Genomic DNA, 19,801 nt, shown 5'->3' with positions numbered 1-19,801 from the left:
TTTTGGGATATAATTGCAGTCCTTGATCATGCTGTTTGTCTTCAGAAGTTTTTTTGTTTTTTTAATGACCCTTTTAAATAATCATTCAGAAATATGTCTTGGTGCCTCAAACTTCCTGCCCCCGCCCATTTGTTCTTTCTCTTTGCTATATAAACAGGGACTGATAGCCAGGCATGGTGGTGCACACCTGTAATCCCAGTAGCTCAGGAGGCTGAGACAGGAGGATCCCGAGTTCAGAGCCAGCCTCAACAATAGTGAGGTGCTAAGCAATTCAGTGAGACCCTGTCTCTAAATAAAACACACAAAAAAGGGGCTGGGGATGTGGCTCAGTAGTAGAGTGCCCTGAGTTCAGTCCCCAGTAACCACCCCCTGCAATACAGACTGATTATAAAATTGACCTAAAAATGTATTGCAGTTCTACTTCTGTATTTTCAGTCTGTTACTGTATCATTGTACGTCTCACCAGTAGAAAATGTTCACTTATAATCTTATTGGTTAAGACAGTAGTAGAGAGCGAGATGTTCCTGTTTTCTGTTTGTTGTCGAGTGCCTTGAGCGCAGCCCATTTCTCACAGGGTGGCGATGCCGGGGGAATGGAGGAAGACAGAGGAAATGGGTTTCATAACGAGTGCAGCCTGAACAGAGCTGAGCTCTTTCCTGGGTCATTACTTCACCTAATCATAAAACCTTTTTACATTCAGATCCTTGCAGGGTTCTAATTGGTGACCTCTGGAGCCTGATAATTGTTTAAGATAGCTGGTCTTCTGCAGTATATTAATTGTGTTTGCAATTAAAAGTGAGAAATGCGGTTTAACCCTTAGGTACAACTGAAAAGTGGATTTTCTGTTTTTCAATCTTATCGTTACTCTCTTCCTCTCTTCCCAGTAGTTACTTTCCTAAGTCCTTATTAGTTTGAGTGAACCCAGTGTCTCAGTTACTTCATGTAGTGTGTGGGTTCGTGGGAAATTTATTTGAGCAGGGCATTGGATTTTTTAAGGAACTGTCCTCAATCATTAGGAATAGGGATTGTTTCCTTTAGGAAGACAAAATGTCCCATCCATTTTATACCTGTTGTCTGGATCCAGCTTCCTATATGTCCTTTAGAGTTATTTAAGCAGACGCTGCACGAGTCTTCCCAGGTGTGTCAGTAATATATTAATTAATTAATTAATTAATATATTAATTAATGTTAATATATTAATTTATTATTAATATTAATTTCAGAGCATTTCTTAGGAGCATGTGAAAATGGGCCAATGGAAGAGGAAAGTGCTGGTGTCCACCACTGGGTCCCAAAAGCCATAGGTAGACTGAGGTAGTCATTCCTCCTCCTCCCCACAGCGCGTAACACGGAGAAAACTCATCTGCTCTTTTCTACATTTACTGTGTTCTTAACTTGCTCCCCAGCTCTTGTCACACTTCTCAGCAAACAGTAGTACACACAGTTGCTCATCCCCATGGATGTCCTCATACTTGTTGGAGGTGACACTTAACCTTTTTTGTTTGCTTTTTACTTGGAAGGTTTTGTTTTGTCTTGAAGCCAACATTTTGTTGACTGGTGATTTGGGAAGCAAGCATAACTTTGAGTCACACAATCCTGGAGTCCAGCTTTTAACCATGTCAATTATTAGGTATGAGAAAATGGATATTGACCCTTCCTGTCCTGTCTGAGAAGTTGCAAGGACTGAATGTATGGAGATCCCTCAGAGGAGTGTCTGGGAGACCATGCTTTCTTACTGAACTGATTAGATTTCTTCTGCAGTTTTATGGAGCATCTCATCTCTAATTTCTGGTTTTTGGTCTTTCTTGCTTTAAAATGCCAACCAACCTTTTCAATTTGTCTATATTAAAATGGTTAGCATTCTGCTCCAGAATTTAGTGACCTGCTCATTGAAGGCCTTGGAGTATTTGCCCTTATTCAGGGGACACATTTGCATTTCACTGAGGCTTCGGATGACCACACCACATCCTTGTGTTTCTGCCCTGGTGTCTGTTGTTTGGTCAATAACTGCATATGGTCAGGAGAAATTGAGGTGAAAGTACAAAAAGACAGAAGACTTAAGTGTTGGCAAGGATGTGGGGGACAGAAAGGAAACCCTGACACTCCGTTGGTGGGAGTGGAAATTAGGATAGCCATTTTGGAAAGCGGGAGGAAGGTACCTCAGAGAATTAAAAATAGCACTACCATGTGATGTGACCCAGCAGTCCCCAGTGCTTGCTGTTTGTCTGAAGGAAGTGAGGTCAGCCTGTGAGAGGTTTGGCAGCGTGCCAGCGTTTGCCGCAGGACTGGTCCTAGCAGCTGGGTTGGGCTCACCCATCCAGCAACAGATGAGTGTGTGCTTAGGGGCCCTCCAGCTCTTCAGGCCCCAGACCCGACGACACGACCTTGAGTGGCTGGAGGTAGCCTGGTAGGAAAGCACTGCACTGGCTGGGTGGGGTGTCCCAGCTGAGGGCCGTTCCCTCCCGTCTGGCTGGGCTGTTTTCTCCTGTAAGGCCCAAGGCTCTGGAGCCATCTCAGAAAATGGCTGAGCAGTTAATTTCTTTCTTTTTTTTTTTTTGAGAGAATACATAGACCAGTACAAATTAGGTATTTTATTAAGTGAACAATAACAACCTATATTCACATTATGTGTTGTAGTTTTCAAAGCACTTTGACAAACATTTGTTTTAGTATTTGTAATAACTTTGTGAGTTTTCCCCAAATATTATAATAATCCAAAGCACTTTTTTTTTTTTACTCACTCAAAAATTACCATTCCTCTTATACAGTAATTCCAAGAAAGTGGAAGTACCAAGGACTTAAGGAATCAGATAATCGCAGGTTAGAATCCTGGATCCTGGTTGTTTGGGAATTCAGCTGAGGTACTGGGTGTATTTAAGTGAGGACTTACTTTCTGTGCAATGAAGATTATATCTACCTGGTCACACCATTCAGAATTAATACCTGAACGGTCATTGAATAAGTTCCATTTGCCAATACCATTGTTATATTTTCATTAATCATTCATCATGTTAATTATTCATCTCAACTGAAGGAATTTTTCATTTACTTGTATGTGTTTTAATATGTTGTATGTATAATGATATTTACCGTGTTTATAAAAATAGTTTACTTCCAAGAATTCTTAATATTTAGAGTATTATTTTGTTCTCCCTTGGTGGTGTGTGTGTGTGTGTGTGTGTGTGTGTGTGTGTGTACACATGTATGTATGTATGTGTTCATGATGAGTTTATTCTTATTAGACACTGATAGGTCTCTCTCCTCTGCTGGGCCATTTACTTCTGCTTAGGAACACTGTTTGCAAGATTATGAGCTTAATGACTCAGATCTAGTTTGGGCAGGTTTTAGCGTATTCATCTCTGGTTTGAATGTAATAGGTGCCAGGTTGGATTGCTTAAATAAAATAATTTCTTAGTGAAAGCATTTGTCATGTTGGAAGTTAATTTTTTTTTTTTTTATACCAGTAGCTACAATAACATTTTAGCGGTCTGTCAAATAGAGTTTATGAAGGCTGGGAATGCTGTTTATGTATCTTTCAGATCTGTTCTCCCTGCAGCTGGACTGTTGCAGGATTTGACAGATGTGCAGCATGGAGGTATTACCATTCACTGTTGTAGACCGGCCAAGTTCGTCTTCTGTTAAAACTGGGAAGAGCCAAGGCGCCTGGAAGGGGCTCTGAGTCGGGAGGCCCTTCGCAGTGCTGCTTCATGGGGCAGGCTGGTCTCCGTCAGTCAGCTACCCTTTTTGGGCCCTTTTATGAATTTCAGTCAGTGTTTTTTAGAGAACGAGTTATGACTTCTAGAAGATCACTTTCCAGCAGTGACAATTAACTCTTTATAAACTTTATAAAATTGGAGTCATTCCAGTTATGTTAGAGTATTCATTCTTTCTTTGACTTACTCGATGGTTTAGTGGCTGTTTTGGGGTCTCTTCCTGTGTCAGTGCTAGGACCTCTATTTACCTCTCCTTGTTTGTCCTCCTGTTGGCCTGTTTGCATGGCCCTTCTCCTTTGAATCCGTCCAGGCTTTCTGCAAGAGCCCAGAACTCAGGGTCAAGAAATCAGTTCGTGCGTGAACCTGTCCACTTACTGCCTTTGTGAGTGAAGATTTTGTCATGACTACTGCCTTTTTCCACCTTGTCTTGATAGAAGAGTAAAGGGACAAAAGGTAGATGATGACAGCTTAGTTCAGCTCCAGGTAGTACCTGTGGATGAGCGAGGCGAAGTGGTGTTGCAGAGCACTGCTTTAGGTCCCTGAGCCTGGCGGTCTTCATTCCTTACCCCTGAAGGCTTTAGTGCATACTTCAAATTTGCCAGCTTTTAAAGTAATATTAAAATTCTGTATCTATTATTCCCTTTTCTGCAGCACTCTGTACATAATACTACATTTGTTTATGGGTTCACATTCTGTTTCAGCTCTAGTATAATTTCTTCATGTATCAGAACTCACTCTTTTGGGTAGATACTAATTCCCCCACCACAGGTAAACCTCATTGTATTTGAATATTATTGGATTCTCAAAATGTTTTATATCTAATTTTCAACATATTTGTTCTTTAAGTGAGACATGTGTGCCAGATAAATTCTCCAAAAATGTGTTGGAATAAGCCTGGCTATTTTAGTATAAATTTTTATTTTATGTAGTTTTAGTATTTAAAAAAATTCTTTAAAAATTAAAAAAAATCAGTTTAATTTAAATGCACATCCAAACTACACTGAAATTTAATCTCACTCCAGTCAGAATGGCAGCTGTCAAGAATACAAACAATAATCAGTGCTGGAGAGGATGTGGAGGAAAAGGACACCCCTGTTCGTAGGATTGTAAATTGGCACAACCACTATGGAAATCAGTATGGAGGTTCCTAAAATGATCAGGAATGGAACCACCAAAAGACCCAGCTATACCATTCCTCAGTATTTTTCCTAAAGAATGAAAGTCAGCATAGTATAGCGATCAATGAATATCCTTGTTTATACTGCACGATTCACAATGAACCAGCGTAGGTGTCTGTCGAGGTATGAATGGATAAAGAAAAGATGGAGTGGTATATATACACAATGGAGTGTTTATTAAGTCATAAACAAGAATGAAATTTTATTATTTGCTGGAATATGGATGAAACTTGAGAACATAACCTTAAGCAAAATAAGCAATACTCAGAAGATCAAGGGTCATATGTTTTCTTTTAAATGTGGAAGCTAGAAAGGAAAAAGGAAAAGAAAGGTGTGTGTGTGTGTGGCAGAGGGTCTCAGAGGGAGATCAGTAGGGTAGAGAAAAGGGACCATGGGGAGGGAGGGGAAAAGGAAATGATAATAGCCAAATTATGCTGTTATAGCGTGTGCAGGTATGAATGTGAACAGTGAATCCCATCATTATGAACAATTATAGTGAACTAATAAAAATATGGAAAAACCCAGAAAACAAAATGTACTAACTATAAAAAAATACTAAAGATAATGTAAAATTTTTGATTGAATAGCACCTATAAAATGTTTGATCAGTTTTGACTTCAATAATGGAAAGACCCAAGGGCCTAAGAGAAGTAGAGCAGTCTTGGTTTGAAGGAGGGCTGTTTGACTCCAGTGGTAGGCGTGGGCTCATGGCCTTGTGCTGCCTGAGGTGCAGTATGAGACCCCCAGACTCAAATCATGTTTTAAAAATGAATCTTAAGAAGTGAAATATTGATTCTACTTTAATTCAAAGCTTATTTAAGCCAAAACAGTGATTTGTAGACTGTGTATCAAGAGGAAAAAGATATTTATTTTAGATATTCTTTTATTTTTCTCTTTAAAATCATAGGTATGCTCAAATATTAATATAAAGTAGAATACATAATTTTCTAATTTTTACAACTTGCCTATGTGACTATTTATTATTCCAAAATGTTAAACGTCAATAATGTAAGGAGGAGTTCTTGAAATTCTGATTTTTTAGAATTAAATGTTATATTGTGCATCTGTTGTGATTTCTAAAAAAATTTAAATTTTTTTATTTGAAAAGAAAATAGGCACTTAAAACCATGTTGATGTATGTCCATATATATAAAATTCTTTTTTCTTTTTTTTGAAGTAGTAGTTTTGGTGTACCTAATTTCATTGAATCTTTTAACTGTGCCAAAAGTATCTCCAGGTATTTCATAAGAAGATAATACAAGATAGAATTTATTTTCTTTTATTAATTGAAACTGAAGTCATGAATTATTAATAATTGCCAAAGCAACTGCTGTGTGACTTTTGCTTTTTACTGAGAAAATCAAAAAACAAATTTGGCTCACTTATACCATTAGTTCTACAGTTTTCAAACTGCATGTATTAGTTTATAGAAAACTTCTGAAATCACGTGTGTGGATCTGGCCGTGTACGTGCACATGAACACGCGTGAGTGAATCTACCTCAGGAGTGTGGGAGACGGGAGGCGAGGCGCTCCTTTAAGTTCATCCTGTCGTAGTGTTTTAAATTCTCACCACGTGCACATATTTCTACGTTCATAGAAACAACGTCAGTACGTTAAAGGGGCGCTTCTTTTTCCCTGCATGTTGTTACTGTGCAGTCTCCACTTAGAATCTGTGTTCTGGAATGAACCCCTGGCGTGACTCTTAGCTCTCGGGGCTGAGGGCTGTGGTCAGGAGCTGCGGGTTCAGGGTGCTGCCGCCTTCGCTGGGCAGGCTTTCCCTTCTCCAGGTCCTTTCCTCCTCCCACTCCCCTCCGCTTTTCATTCCCTTTGTTTTCTGACGCCGTCCCTTCCTCCAGTGCCAGCTGCACATCCAGCAGTCTACCCCACTCCTTGCACTGCCACACGCACAGTCTGAGGCTCAGCCCCAGAGGTCTCTCTCCACTTCACTGTGCCCCATGCCACCCACATTTCAGCCCACTGACCACACACCTGGGCCTTACATCCTCCCTCTATCACCTCAGGTTTGGCGGTTTGCTGTGGGGACCCACAGAACTCAGGAAGACTGCGTGGTTACTGTGACCCACATTTGTCCAGGAGAGTCTCTTTGAGCCTCCGTGAGTCACAGAGGATCCTGGTGTTCTAGAGCCAAGTCCTACATGCTCTGTTTTTACGCATGTAGAACCCGAGTCCTAAGAGGTGTCCTTTGATAGAATCACAGACAATTACATTAGCAGATCTGGGATCAGAATCCTGAAATCTTTGTGTCCTATTTAGCGTCTTTGGAATTGCCACCTTCCTTCTTTTCCACTGAAAGTCATTTTATCATAGACAGCAGACAGGTATGACATGGGAGGCAACAGCGAGTAGCAGACATTCCTCCAGTGGTTTTATGAGGCCCATTGACTTCTTAGTGGTGACGGGAGCCCCAAATCTGAAGTCTCCAGCTTTAAATGTGTCCTCCATTTATTCCCGGATGCCCCCGGGGAATCTTACGTTCTTTCCTACACTAAAGAGCATGCAGGAGACTGGAGTGGCACGTGGTATTTGGCGTCAGACAGAACTGGGGTGTAGATCCTGCCTTTGCTTTGGTCACCCAGGGACGCTTAGCCACTGAGCCACACCCTCAGCCCTTTTTTATATTTTATAATGTAACAGGATTTTGCTGAGTTTTTAGGGCCTCACTAAGTTGCCGAGGCTGGCTTTGAACTCACAACCCTCCTGCCTCAGCCTCCTGAGCTGCTGGGATTACAGGTGTGCCCCACTGCTCCTGGCTGCCTTGGTCAAGTCACCTCTCTGAACCTCTTGTCCTGAGGATGGACTCATGTCAGAGTCTGAGGTGCCTGGACCGGAGCTGGTACATGTGGATCTCTGAACTCTTCTAGCCTGACAGGCTAAACGGATCGGTGTGAGAACTGTTTTCTTCAGTTAATGCCACCTTTGGGTCTTTCTCCAGGATGCCATGACCCTTCTTTGCACCTGGTGTTCTGCAGTTGTGGTTTGGAGGTAGCAGCCCACACACCCATTCAGCAGTCACTCAAGCACCTGATGGGTGCCTCTTGTACCACATGCTCCAGACTGTGTGCTGATACATACTGTAGACTCTGGAACTCGCACAAACCAAGTCCTTGGTATAGACATTTGTTGAAGGAAGGAAGATCCCACTGAGAGGTCCGTTCTGGTGGGAGAGCTATGACGGTCTCTTTCATATAAGGGCAGCATAGAGGTGAACACGTGCGCTGTGAGCATCAGGGTGGGAATGATCCACTCTCGCCTTCTTGCTGCTACACTGGGGGAAAGAAAAAGTGGGGTTTAGTGAGATGAGTGTGGGGAGAGCCTGCGGGTGCATCCTGAGTGTCACAGTGAGCACAGCAGGCGGGCTTGCCGGGGAGGCCGGCTGATGCAGCTTGTCAAGGCCGTCAGTGCCATCGCAGAGTCTGTCCTTGACTGCCCAGCTGCACAGGCCGGGCAGGCCTGCTAAAGAGGAAAGCCAGTTTTGTAGTGCTGACCTCAGAATGTGTTCTGCCTTTTCCTTGTTTGATCAGCTTTTCTCTGAATTCCAGAAAGCCCTAGGGGTTCCTTTGTTTTTTCGTTTGTTACCCAGCTTGTTATTCCCCTCCATTAGCACAGGCAGTTGAGATTTGACTTTGCCGAACCCTGGTACGTGAATGGTTCCTCTCTATGAAGAGTCAGTGATAAAGTAGGGAATGTGTCAGTCCTTGAAAGAATCATGGGGTTTAAGTGCCTACATTTTGCACTTATTTTCATGTCACATGATTGAACCAAGACTTCCAGCCTCTGTAGTTCCGGGTCATACACTTCATGGTTATCTTTTTGCCTCCACAGAAATAGAAAAGTTTCAAAAAGGAGAAGGCAAGGATGAAGAAAAGTACATTGACGTGGTGATTAATAAGAACATGAAGCTGGGACAGAAGGTGTTAATTCCTGTAAAACAGTTTCCTAAGGTAAGACGCCAAGGTCTACACTGCAGATGTGTCGACCTCAACCACAGGGAGCAGGTGGTTGATTTATATGCTATTTGGTGTTTTCTAGAGATGTTTCTCTTAGCACCTCCATGTGTATATTATTAAAAACTTGGTTTTAAGTTAATAAGTACTGTAACAGCAGACTTAGTGGGTTTAGTGATTCTCTCCTTTCTGTCTGACTCCCATGTGAGTTGTGGAGTTCCCATCGATGTGGGCAGCCAAGCTCATACTTGTTTCCTCATTGCTAATATGGAGCTGGATGGTAAGAATGGAAAACAACCGTCCGTGTCGAATGCTTAGAACAGTGCTTAGTGCATATGTGTTCAAATGTCATGTGTTCTGATTTCGTTTTAGTTTTTATTTTGTCTTTTTCTATATGTGATTGGTGCATGCTGTCCCACCTGTCAGTAGTTTATTTCCTTTTATTGCTGAATAATAATCCATTATGTGAATTACTGCAGTTTTATTTTTCTGTTTGCCTAGACAGTTTTCAGTTTGGGGTTGTTAAAAGTCGAATCACTGTGGCATTTCTGTAAAATAACTTTAAGGCACATCTTCTCATTTCTCCTGGGTGAATACCTAGTGTCCTCACTGCTGTGTATTTATTTTTGAAAGAAACTCCCATGTTTGTCTGTTTTTTTACCCCACAGTGGCCATACTTTGTCTCATGTCCACAAATAAAACCTGCACATTGTGATTGCCCTATCTATACTTTATTGCTTTTGGTGCTGTCATTTTAAATTTTATTTTAGTTATTTTGATGTTATGTCATTATCCTCTTTTAATCTCAACAGGAAACTAATAATTTTGTGCAACTTTTCATACACTAATTGACCATTCACATATCTTCTTTTGTGAGGTTTATGCCTTTTACCTGTGTGTGTCTTCATCATTGATTGGTAGGAGTAGATACAAGTCTTTTGTTAGATATGCTCTTAGCACATATTTGGCTTAGTCCTTGGCTCACCTGGTATTTTCTTGATGCCTTTGTGATAAACCCACATTTTCAATTTTGATTGGGCCAAATTCATCAGCATTTTCTTTTATGGTCATTGCCTTCTGTGAACTAAAAAATCTTGGTAAACCTTATGGCACTATCAGAGTCCTTGGTAAGTTATGATTATATTCTGTTTTCTCTGAAAGATTTTTTTTATCATTTAGCTCTTACTTTAAGGTTTGTGGTGCATTTCATATGAAGTTTTGTATATGGTGTGATAGAATTTTTCCATGGTTTGAAAGCATCCTCCAAAAATCCCTGGGTTGTAAATTTAATCCTTCTGTTCATTAATTAATGGTGTTTGAAGGTCAGGCCCTTGGGAGGTAATCAGGATTAGATGAATGTATGAGGATGGAGCACCCTGGATGGTGTGAGTGACTTTATAAGAAGTGGAAGAGAGACCCAAACTAGTGTGCTTGCTGTTTATTCATGTAGTGTCTTCTTTCATGTTTTGAGGCAGCATGAAGGCCCTCGATGAATTCCAAGCAGATGCTGGTACCATGCTCTTTGACTTTTCGGTCTCTAGAACTATTAGCCAAATAAACTTCTTCTTTTTTTTTTTTTAATAAACCATCCAGTTTCAGTTATTTTGTTATAGCAACAGAAAATGTACTAAGACAAGGAGACAGAGGTCAGGTTCTTTTTTTTTTTTTTTTCTTCTTTTTTCTTTTAGGTACCAGTGATTAACCCCAGAAGCGCTTAATGACTGAGTCACATCCACAGCACTTTTTTTTTTTTAATTTTGAAACAGGGTCTTACTAAGCTGCTTAGGGCCTTGCTAATTTGCTGAGTCTGGCTTTGAACTTGCAGTCTTCCTGCCTCAGCCTCCTGAGTTGCTGGGATCACAGGTGGTTGAGTTTCATCTTCCCCCTCGAGTATCTACGTTTCTCAGCATTGCTTACTGAAAGACGTTTTCTCTCCTCTGATTGTTTTGGCACCTTTGATGACAATCAGATGACTGTGTAAATTCTTGACCTTTTTATTCTGTTTCATTGATCTATTCATGGATCCTTATGCAGGTACCACTGTGTCTTGGTTACTGCAACTTTTTATAGTGAAGCGTGAAGTTAGATAATGTGGTACCCCTCCAGTTTTGTCCTCCTTTTTCACAATTGCTTAGATATTCTAGGTCCTTTACAATTCCAATGAAGTTAAGAATCTATTTGTTGATTTCCACCCAATGACTAGCTGGAATTGTGATGGCAGTTGCAGTGAGTCGCTTGAGCATTTTCCTGAATATGACATTGCTCTCCATTTATTTAGATATTCTTTGATTTCTGTTAGGAACATTGTGTACCCATCAGGGTATGGGTCTCCTGTGTCTTCTGTTAAACTTACCCTAGTTATTATTTTATGTATTGACACTATTGCATGATGAATATTTTTGAATTTTCATTTTCCAAGTGTTTATTTTCAATATAAAACTTTGCACATTGTCATTATCTACTGCTTTGTCAAGTCATTAGTCTGAGTAAGTTTTTGTAGACTTAGGATTTCTGTGTATATAATCTTATCATCTGCTTTAAAAGTTTTCATTCTTCCATTCCAGTTTTCACGCCTTTTGTATTCGTTTTGCTGACATCCATGTGTTGGTGGCATCTCCAGCGTGATGCTGAATACAGTGGTTGAGAGTAGCTGCCCTCCCCTCGTTCCCATTGAGGAGGAGGGCTTGCAGGAGGATCTTGTTGTTAAATTTACCCCAGCTGCATGCTTTTTATAGATGCCATTCACGGTGGAAGTTCCCTGTTTCAGGCTCTGAGCCCTTTATCCGAGCAGTTGTTTCCTCAAATATGTCTTCTGACCCTTTTTTTTTTTTTTCTTTTCTTCTGTTTAGAAAACTTTAATTATACACACTTTTGAACTTTTGATGTTCTCACTTAGCTCTCTGTGCCTGATTCTTTCCTGGTTTTTGTTTTTTATTTATACATTGTGGTTCTTCAGATTGGATGATTTCTATTGCTGCTCTGCTGCTACAGTTTTTATTCATTCATTTTTGCTATGCAGGTAGTAAACCCGGACCCTCCCCCATGCTAAGCAAGAGCTCAACTACCTCCAGCAACATTGTTACAAATTTTATATTGAGATAGGGTTTCCCTAGGTTGTCTAGGCTGGCCTTGAGCTTGAGATTCCTGTTCCTTAACCTGCAAGCTGCTGGGATTATGGGCATGTACCACCATGCCCGCTTCTTACTGCTGGATCTTAAACTTGATTTTTTTCGAATGTTATGTTCATTTTGTTATTAGTTCTATCAATAAAATTTTTTTATGTCATGTTTCATAATTATTGTAATTATGTTTCAGTATTGAAATTTGATTTGTGTGGGTGGGGTTGAGGTAAGGGGCATGTTTTCCTTCTGTTTGGGATTTCTCTTTTCTCATTTGTTGTGAATTTGCCTTTCTTTCACTGAGTACAGTTAAAGTGGCTGTTTGAAAGTCTGTCCTTCAGTTCTGAGGTCCTGGTCGTGTTTTTTTAGGCGCTGACATTCTCCTCCCTTGACAGGGAGCCTTTCTCTTCCAGTTCTTCACACACAGGGTCATTTTGGATTGTGTTACTGGATATTGTGAATGTACACTGTGGAAGCCCTGGATTCTGTTTTAATTCTCTGAAGGTTGTGGGTATCTTTGCTTTAACAACTGCTTAACCTTGTGAAGCAGACTTTGGACTTTGTTTTTTTGATAGGAATTTGAATCTTTCCTTAGTCTCAAAAGTCTGACTTTTACATTTAATTTTTGGCATACATAATTCTGGGGTCAGCTGAATATTTTAGTAAATTTTCTTTATAAAATTCAGGAATCCCCAACTCTTTCTTTTCTAGGATTTCTTTCTCAAATATTAGCACTCTGGTTGCTTCAAACGCTGATACTTGGGCTCTTTTAAAAAACTCAGAAATTAGTTTGTCCTAGGATATTTGTTTTAAGTCTTGACTCTCTGAGTCTACCTATTTTTGACCACTCCAAGGTTTCAGATTGTTTGCTTTCATATTTTGTTTGGAGTTTAAGAGTTTATGGTTGACACCTCTGGGTGGTCAATCTGTTAGATTACTCACCCTAACCTACAGAAATGGTCATATACTTTTTTTGTAAGCAGAAAACTAGTTATGAACATTTTATAGAATCATTATTAAACAAAGCATGGTCCATGGAAACCTTTGCAAATTGATTCTGTATGCTCAGTAGGCTCTGTATATTCATTGTGCAGTAGGTAGAAAGATCTACAGATATAACCCCTCTTTAATTGTTTTAATCTACTAGATGATGATCAACCTGAAATTAACACTTTTTTGTATATGAGCTACTTTATGAAATAAAATAGATGAATGCAGCGTGTGAAGTAAAAAAATACAGGTTTTTAGTGTTGACTTTGATGCAGTAGAGGAAGACAGAGATTATGTCTGTGTGCAGCAGGAGCAGAGTCCATTTCAATACGGAGATACCTGAGGCAGTTCACGTAGGAGTCCATGCTTTCAGAACACTGAGGAAAGGACAGTTCTGTTCAGAATGGTAAGATGTGTAAGTGTTCAGCCAGCTTTATGTGCAAGCTCCTGTAGCTCCGGTCAGTTCCAGGGGAGAGCGTTCCTGCTTGTGTCAGTTGACAGGCTGGGCGTGGAGGCTGCGCTGGCCTCTGCAGTGGCTGCATGGAGTGCAGCCTGCTGTGGTGTCTGTGCTGGCCACATGTGTTCAGCTTCTGGGAGGAGAATTTGTAATACTCTATTGAATAGTGATTTCCATTCATTGAATGATTTCCCTCCTTCCCTTCCTCCTTCCCTCTCTCTTGGTACTGGGGATTGAACCACAGGACACTTAACCACTGGGCCACATCCCCAGTCCTTTTTATTATTGGTTTTTAAAATTTGAGACAGGATTTCACTAAGTTACTTAGAGTGCTTTGCTCTCTTATGTATCTGAGCTTGGAAGGTGTGAGACTCAAAGTGAGCACATGGCACTATGTTCTACACTCTTGTTTGTTTCCTTCCGCTTTCTAGACTATGGGATTGTTGCTCATAGTTTTCCTGAGGATCGACCCTCCTCTCTGTGCTGAGCAGTGTCTAGATGGAACAGCGTTCCACAGATCCCACGTCAGCTTTGGGTCAGGGGCTGTCTGTGAGGAACTGAGGTGCACCACGGCCCAGGTTTGGGTTTGTTTCTTCACCTGCCGGTTTGTCCATCCATTCACGCACCTCATATGGACTGACTGAGGGTCTTGCCTGGCCGGGCGTCATTGCAGGCAAAGCAGAGTGATTAAGATTCAGTCTTTGGTTTCAAGAAACTCTCAGCATTGTGGGGAACGGGAACAGTAATCTTAGAGGGTGTTCTGGAAAGTCAGGCAGGAAGATGGTTTTGAGCTATGGAAGAATGCTGCGCGGAGGAGGCTGTCTCTCAAGAGGCCTCTGGGTCAAGGCAGGAGGAAAACAGGAAGAGGCCGAGGAATTCCTCACAACAGAAGAACACCGTACCTGTGCCAGCGGCACTGAGAGATTAAAACCTTCTCATTTGGCTAAACAGATGAATTTCAGTAAAATATGCGGGTTTTAATAACAGCCGTACGTGACAGTGTCAAGAGAGCTTGAGGGCGTTTGCCCCCGGGTGCCAGGTTAGGATGGAGAGGCCGTCTGAGCTCTCTGGAGGAGGTGTGGGTTCTCCAGCTGGTGACCTGCTTCAGGAGAAGCAGTGGCCCCTGAGTGGCGTGTTGGGGCAAAGGCATGCTTAGCAGGGTTGTGAAAGCTGAGCGGCAGCATCAGGTGACGCGGTCCTGCGTCCCCAGCACGCTGGTTAGAACGTGTGTGCCTGGTCGTCAGGCATGAGGCATGTGTTCCAGGTGTCCTGCAGGTGCCTGAAGACTCCTGGAGTGCCGAACCTGTGTAAAAGGCACTATTGTAAAGATGTTTTTCCTGTGTGTGCAAATATATGCCTGTGACGAAGCTTAATGTATAAATTAAGCACAGAGAATAATAAGAATAGCTAAAGAAATGGAGTAATTATAACAGTATACTGTGATAAAAGTTAACTTAAGACTTATGAATTGTTTATTTCTGGAATTTTTCAGTTTCTGTTTTGGTCCAGGATTGACTGTAGGCAACTGAACTCTCAGAAAGAGAAACCGAGGATAAATGGGTGGTGTTGCTTTATAATATTAAGTGAAATAAAGGAAAAGGAAGGTGTGTTTGTCAGCGTTTCATTGCTGTGACCAAAATGCCTGACAGGAACAACATAGAAGAGGAATGATTTATTTCCGCTTCTGGTCACAGATACCGTAGTCCACAGCCTGCTGGCTCCATTGCTCTGGGCCTGCGACGAGGGAGAACATCGTGGCGGGAGAACGTGGCAGAGGAAGGCAGCTCAGCTCCTGGCAGCCAAGAAGGGGCAGGGCTGGGAAAGGGAGGAAGAAACCAGGGATAAGAAATCGTCCAGCGTCCCTAGTGACCTGCCTCCTCCAGCCATGACCCCTGCCCACAGCTTCCGCCTCCTCCCTAGTACATGCCCAGTATTAACCCATTCAGTGGGTGAGTCCGCAGAAGCCTCAGAGCCCTCCTGATCCGGTCAACTCCCCAGATTCCCCAAGGACATTGCTGCTTTGAGGATTCAGTCTTCAACACGTGAGCTTTTGGGGACACTCAATATCTAAACCATATCAGAAGACATAAAACACAGTTAGAAAAGTTCCTGGAAAAAACTGACTTTCGGACTCTTAATAGCAATTATCTTCTGGAGAATTGTTTTATACAGGATTTTCTACTTTGCATGTTTCTGCACTTCAGTTTTTAAACAATTACGTAGTACAACTTTAGAATAACAAACGTTTTCATTTTTGTGGAAAAATCTGTGTATAAATTGAGATGTTGTTGTAGTATGGCTAGATTTTCAAGGTTTAGTGTACAATGCAGAGTTAAAAACTGTAGGTGTAATTTAATTTATTGCATTTCTTGTTTCGATGGTGGTTCTTGTGACTTCCAAGCATTCTGGCATGTGCACATCTGCTGTGTGTAGTGGCTTTGTCTTTGCAAGCGTGCCTCCGCCTGGCCAGCTTTCTGCTGGGTGAGGGTTGAAATGCAGGTGTCTGCTGTCACAGCACACACAGATGTTACTGAATGGTCAGTCAGGCCGCTCAGCAGCTCTTTCACATGTTCATGTTTATTTGTGGTAAGAACATTAAAAACCTCCTGCTTAGCTATTTTGAAATATGCATTATTAGCTTTCATTCATTCCATGGAGTAGATCACAAAAACTTACTGCCCTCTTCTAACCAAAGCTTTGCAGTCTTTGGTCAGCGTCCCTCTTCCCCACCTGCCTTCCTCTGACTCCAGCCAGGCTCTGGTAGGCACCATGGTACTCCTCACTTCTGAGTTGCATTTGTCCGTGTTGCTCTCCTGAGTGTGCTTCTACCTGACCTGTTCCATTAGTATGACATCTCCAGCTCATTCACATTGTCACAGCAGCTGGATTCCCTGCTTCTTCAATGCTGCGTAGTATTTCATTCTGCACGTATATCACATTTTTAAAATTCTGTGGTGGGTTGATGGACCTTTTCGTCCTTTTCATATCTTGGTGCTGTGGATAAAGCTGCATTGAGTGTGGGTGTGAGACATCTCTTCAGCACTCCTGTTTCTTTTCTCTGGATGTGCACTTTGGTGAAGTTGCTGTAGGCATGAAGAGCAGCACTCTGTTTCCTTCAGTTCTGGAAGCTGGGAAGTTCAAGGTCCGGGAACCAGCATGGGCTCCTGTGAGGACTTGGCTGCTGTCGCATTCTCATGGCAGAGGTAGAAGGTCAGATAGGGGCACTGACTGCGCCCTCCAGCCCTTTAAAATGTCACTAACACATTTTGGACACTTGCCCAAAGGGGCCCCACCTCTTAACACCACCACAGTGCCAGGTACACATTCAAACCACAGCAGCCGACCGTCGGGGGACTTGAAGCGTGTTGCGGTCAAGGAGGCTCAACACCAAAGCAGAAGTCACTGCTCGGGGTATCTGAATATACCTTTGCCGCCACTTGCAGCACCTGGAGTGGCTTTCCTGGTGCTCACTGAATCTTGGCACTCTCAGGTGAAGTAGGAAGGCCGTCCTGGGTTACAGGAATTCTGGGACACTCTTGGCCCACGGTGGCCACTGTTCTGTGACACATGGCCCCTGGCACGGTAACCCTCACTCATTTTGCCGGACCTCATGCAGGCACTGAGCGGGCGATGTGAGGAGGCGTTTTCAGAAGTCCATCTCCTTCCTCCTCACCAGTCTCTTGGCTCTCGGGTTCTTGTGCACATGGCACCTGTCGTGATAATGAGAAAGTCGGATCTGCAATTGGATTGCATTTGAGAAATACTTTGGTGGCATTTCAAATGTTCTTTATTTTTGAGTTTTCCCTTATTCTCTTTAAAATGTTTGGCTGAACCAGAAATCACCTTTAGAACTTAGATTTATTAAGTGGAATCCCAAAAGAGCCAGGCATTTATTAGCAAGGCACTCCTGAAAAAAATCTACTCATGTTGCTTTGAAGATTTATTATTATATTGCAATAATTTTTCTGAACGAAATGAGAAATTATAAAATTTGGTTACATGTAATCCTCCTATGTGTCCCCTAGAGTCTTCATATATTCAAAAAACTAAAAATCCTCTGTAGATGTACTTTGATTACAAAGAACTAAATTTAGAAATTACTGACTTCTTTAATAAATATTGTTGTATATAACTGTAATTCAATTCTGCTTACTTTTTTTGGCGAACATAGTAGAGAAAATGTCTCTGAGTGTGTTGTTGAGCTCAAAAGTAAACATACTTTTAGTGTTCTACCCGTACATTATTGACTTAAATATCTTTAACTGTTGCCATACTTTTGTTTTGGCTCTAGACCTTATAAATACCACCTACGTGGATCCACTGAAATTCGCATGTCTGTGCTAATGTTGGAGATAGAACATATGAACAGAACTCAGTCCTTCCTGCTGTGGTTTGAATGTGTACTCCCAAATTTAATTTACTCCCCAAATTCATATGTTAATTAGGCCTTCTGAGAAGAGGAGGCGGGACCTGAGCTGGTGCCCTGGCCGTGGCCCCCATGTCCTGCACTTCTGGTACCGTGTCATGGTGCAGCCAGCAGGAAGGCTGGCGCCAGATGCCATGCAGATGTTGGTGCTACACCCTCGAACTTCCCAGCCTCCAGAATGATGAGCGGGTAAACATCCATTCTTTATAAATTACCCTGGCTCAGATTATGCTCCTGTAGCAGCAAAAAAATGTATCAAAGCACTTCTCTTCTAGGACTCAGACTTCTGGAAGAAAATGAGAGAATTTCATACCATGGACAAATAACTGACCTATGAAACAAGGGCCACACCCTGTAAAGGGCACTGGAGAAACATGGTGGCAGATGGAGACCAAAGCTGCCTGCCTGCGCCTGGTGTTTGGCTCTTCTGTTGACCAGCACTGTGTGTGTCTCCTTCCTTGGCTCAGTGCCGCCACACCACGACTGGGCACTTCTCTTTGGATGCCGCACAGGCATCTAGATGACCTTTCCGTAACTGTGCTTCGTGCCTGTCATTTTGGGCCTGTCCAGACCTTTTCCTGTGCTTCTTCCTTCAGCAAGTGATGAGTAGCACAGTATACTATGTGTCTGTCCGTTAAATGTTATCATTGTGTGGCCTCCTGGCTGCGCCCTGGTCACTGCTCCCCGCTTGCTTCAGAGACCGAGCGTTGGCTTCCTCAGTGGTCTCAGCCCCTGTGCGTTCCAGGGTCACACTGCAGAGCCCTTCATCCCTTCCCAGACTGTCCTAGGAGCTCATTCACGTGTGAATTCTTCCCTTTGGTTTTTTTTTTTTTATTTATTTTTTATTTTTATTATTATCGTGTACAAATGGGATACATGTTGTTTCTCTATTTGTACATGGAGTCAAGGCATACCATTTGTGTAATCATACGTTTACATAGGGCAATGATGTTTGATTCATTTTTTTTTCCCTTCCCCCCCACCCCTCCCACCCCTCTTTTCCCTCTATACAGTCCTTCTTTCCTTCATTCTTACCACACTCCTTATCCCTAACCCTAATGCTAACCCCTCCCACCCCCCATTATATGTCCTCATCCGCTTATCAGCGAGATCATTCGTCCTTTAGTTTTTTGAGATTGGCTTATCTCACTTAGCATGATATTCTCCAATTTCATCCATTTGCCTGCAAATGCCATAATTTTATCATTCTTCATTGCGGAGTAATATTCCATTGTATATATATGCCACAGTTTCTTTATCCATTCATCAACTGAAGGGCATCTAGGTTGGTTCCACAATCTGGCTATGGTGAATTGAGCAGTAATGAACATTGATGTGGCTGTATCTCTGTAGTATGCTGATTTTAAGTCCTTTGGGTATAGGCCAAGGAGTGTTCTCAACAAAATTTTAGCAAATTGCATACAAATATATATTAAAAAGATAGTGCACCACGATCAAGTGGGTTTTATCCCAGGGATGCAAGGTTGGTTCAACATTCGGAAATCAATAAATGTCATTCACCATATCAACAGACTTAAAGTTAAGAATCACATGATTATTTCAATAGATGCAGAAAAAGCATTCGATAAAATACAGCACCCCTTCATGCTCAAAACACTAGAAAAAATTGGGGTAGTGGGAACATTCCTTAACATTATAAAGGCCATCTACGCTAAGCCCATGACCAATATCATTCTAAATGGTGAAAATATGAAAGCGTTCCCCCTAAAAACTGGAACAAGGCAGGGATGCCCTCTTTCACCACTTCTATTCAACATCGTCCCTTTGGTTTTAACTGTCCATTTCACTCTCTGCATTCTTAGTCATTCTGTTGTTATCTGGGATTTTCTGGATTAACAATTCTAATTTTTTTGTCTTCCTTTTTTCTCCACTGGCATATCCAGCCTTGAGCAAATGGAGATATAAACTAAGATTGTGTATTACTTGTGTGT

General features: G+C 41.9%; 1 protein-coding gene across 1 annotated transcript in view; it reads left to right on the top strand.

Annotated features, from left to right (window-relative positions):
* The window catches only part of Khdrbs3 (KH RNA binding domain containing, signal transduction associated 3), a 168,275-nt gene that overhangs the window by 40,442 nt on the left and 108,032 nt on the right, over positions 1–19,801 (top strand). The window contains exon 2 of the mRNA XM_047560381.1: positions 8,736–8,854. Within this exon, the coding sequence (XP_047416337.1) occupies positions 8,736–8,854 (119 nt within the window). The remainder of the gene's footprint in view (positions 1–8,735; positions 8,855–19,801) is intronic.

The sequence above is a fragment of the Sciurus carolinensis genome, chromosome 1, assembly GCF_902686445.1.
Source record: "Sciurus carolinensis chromosome 1, mSciCar1.2, whole genome shotgun sequence".
In the NCBI taxonomy this organism is placed as follows: Eukaryota; Metazoa; Chordata; class Mammalia; order Rodentia; family Sciuridae; genus Sciurus; species Sciurus carolinensis.
Note: the sequence above shows the minus strand (reverse complement) of the source record. Positions and strands in the feature narration are given on the sequence as shown.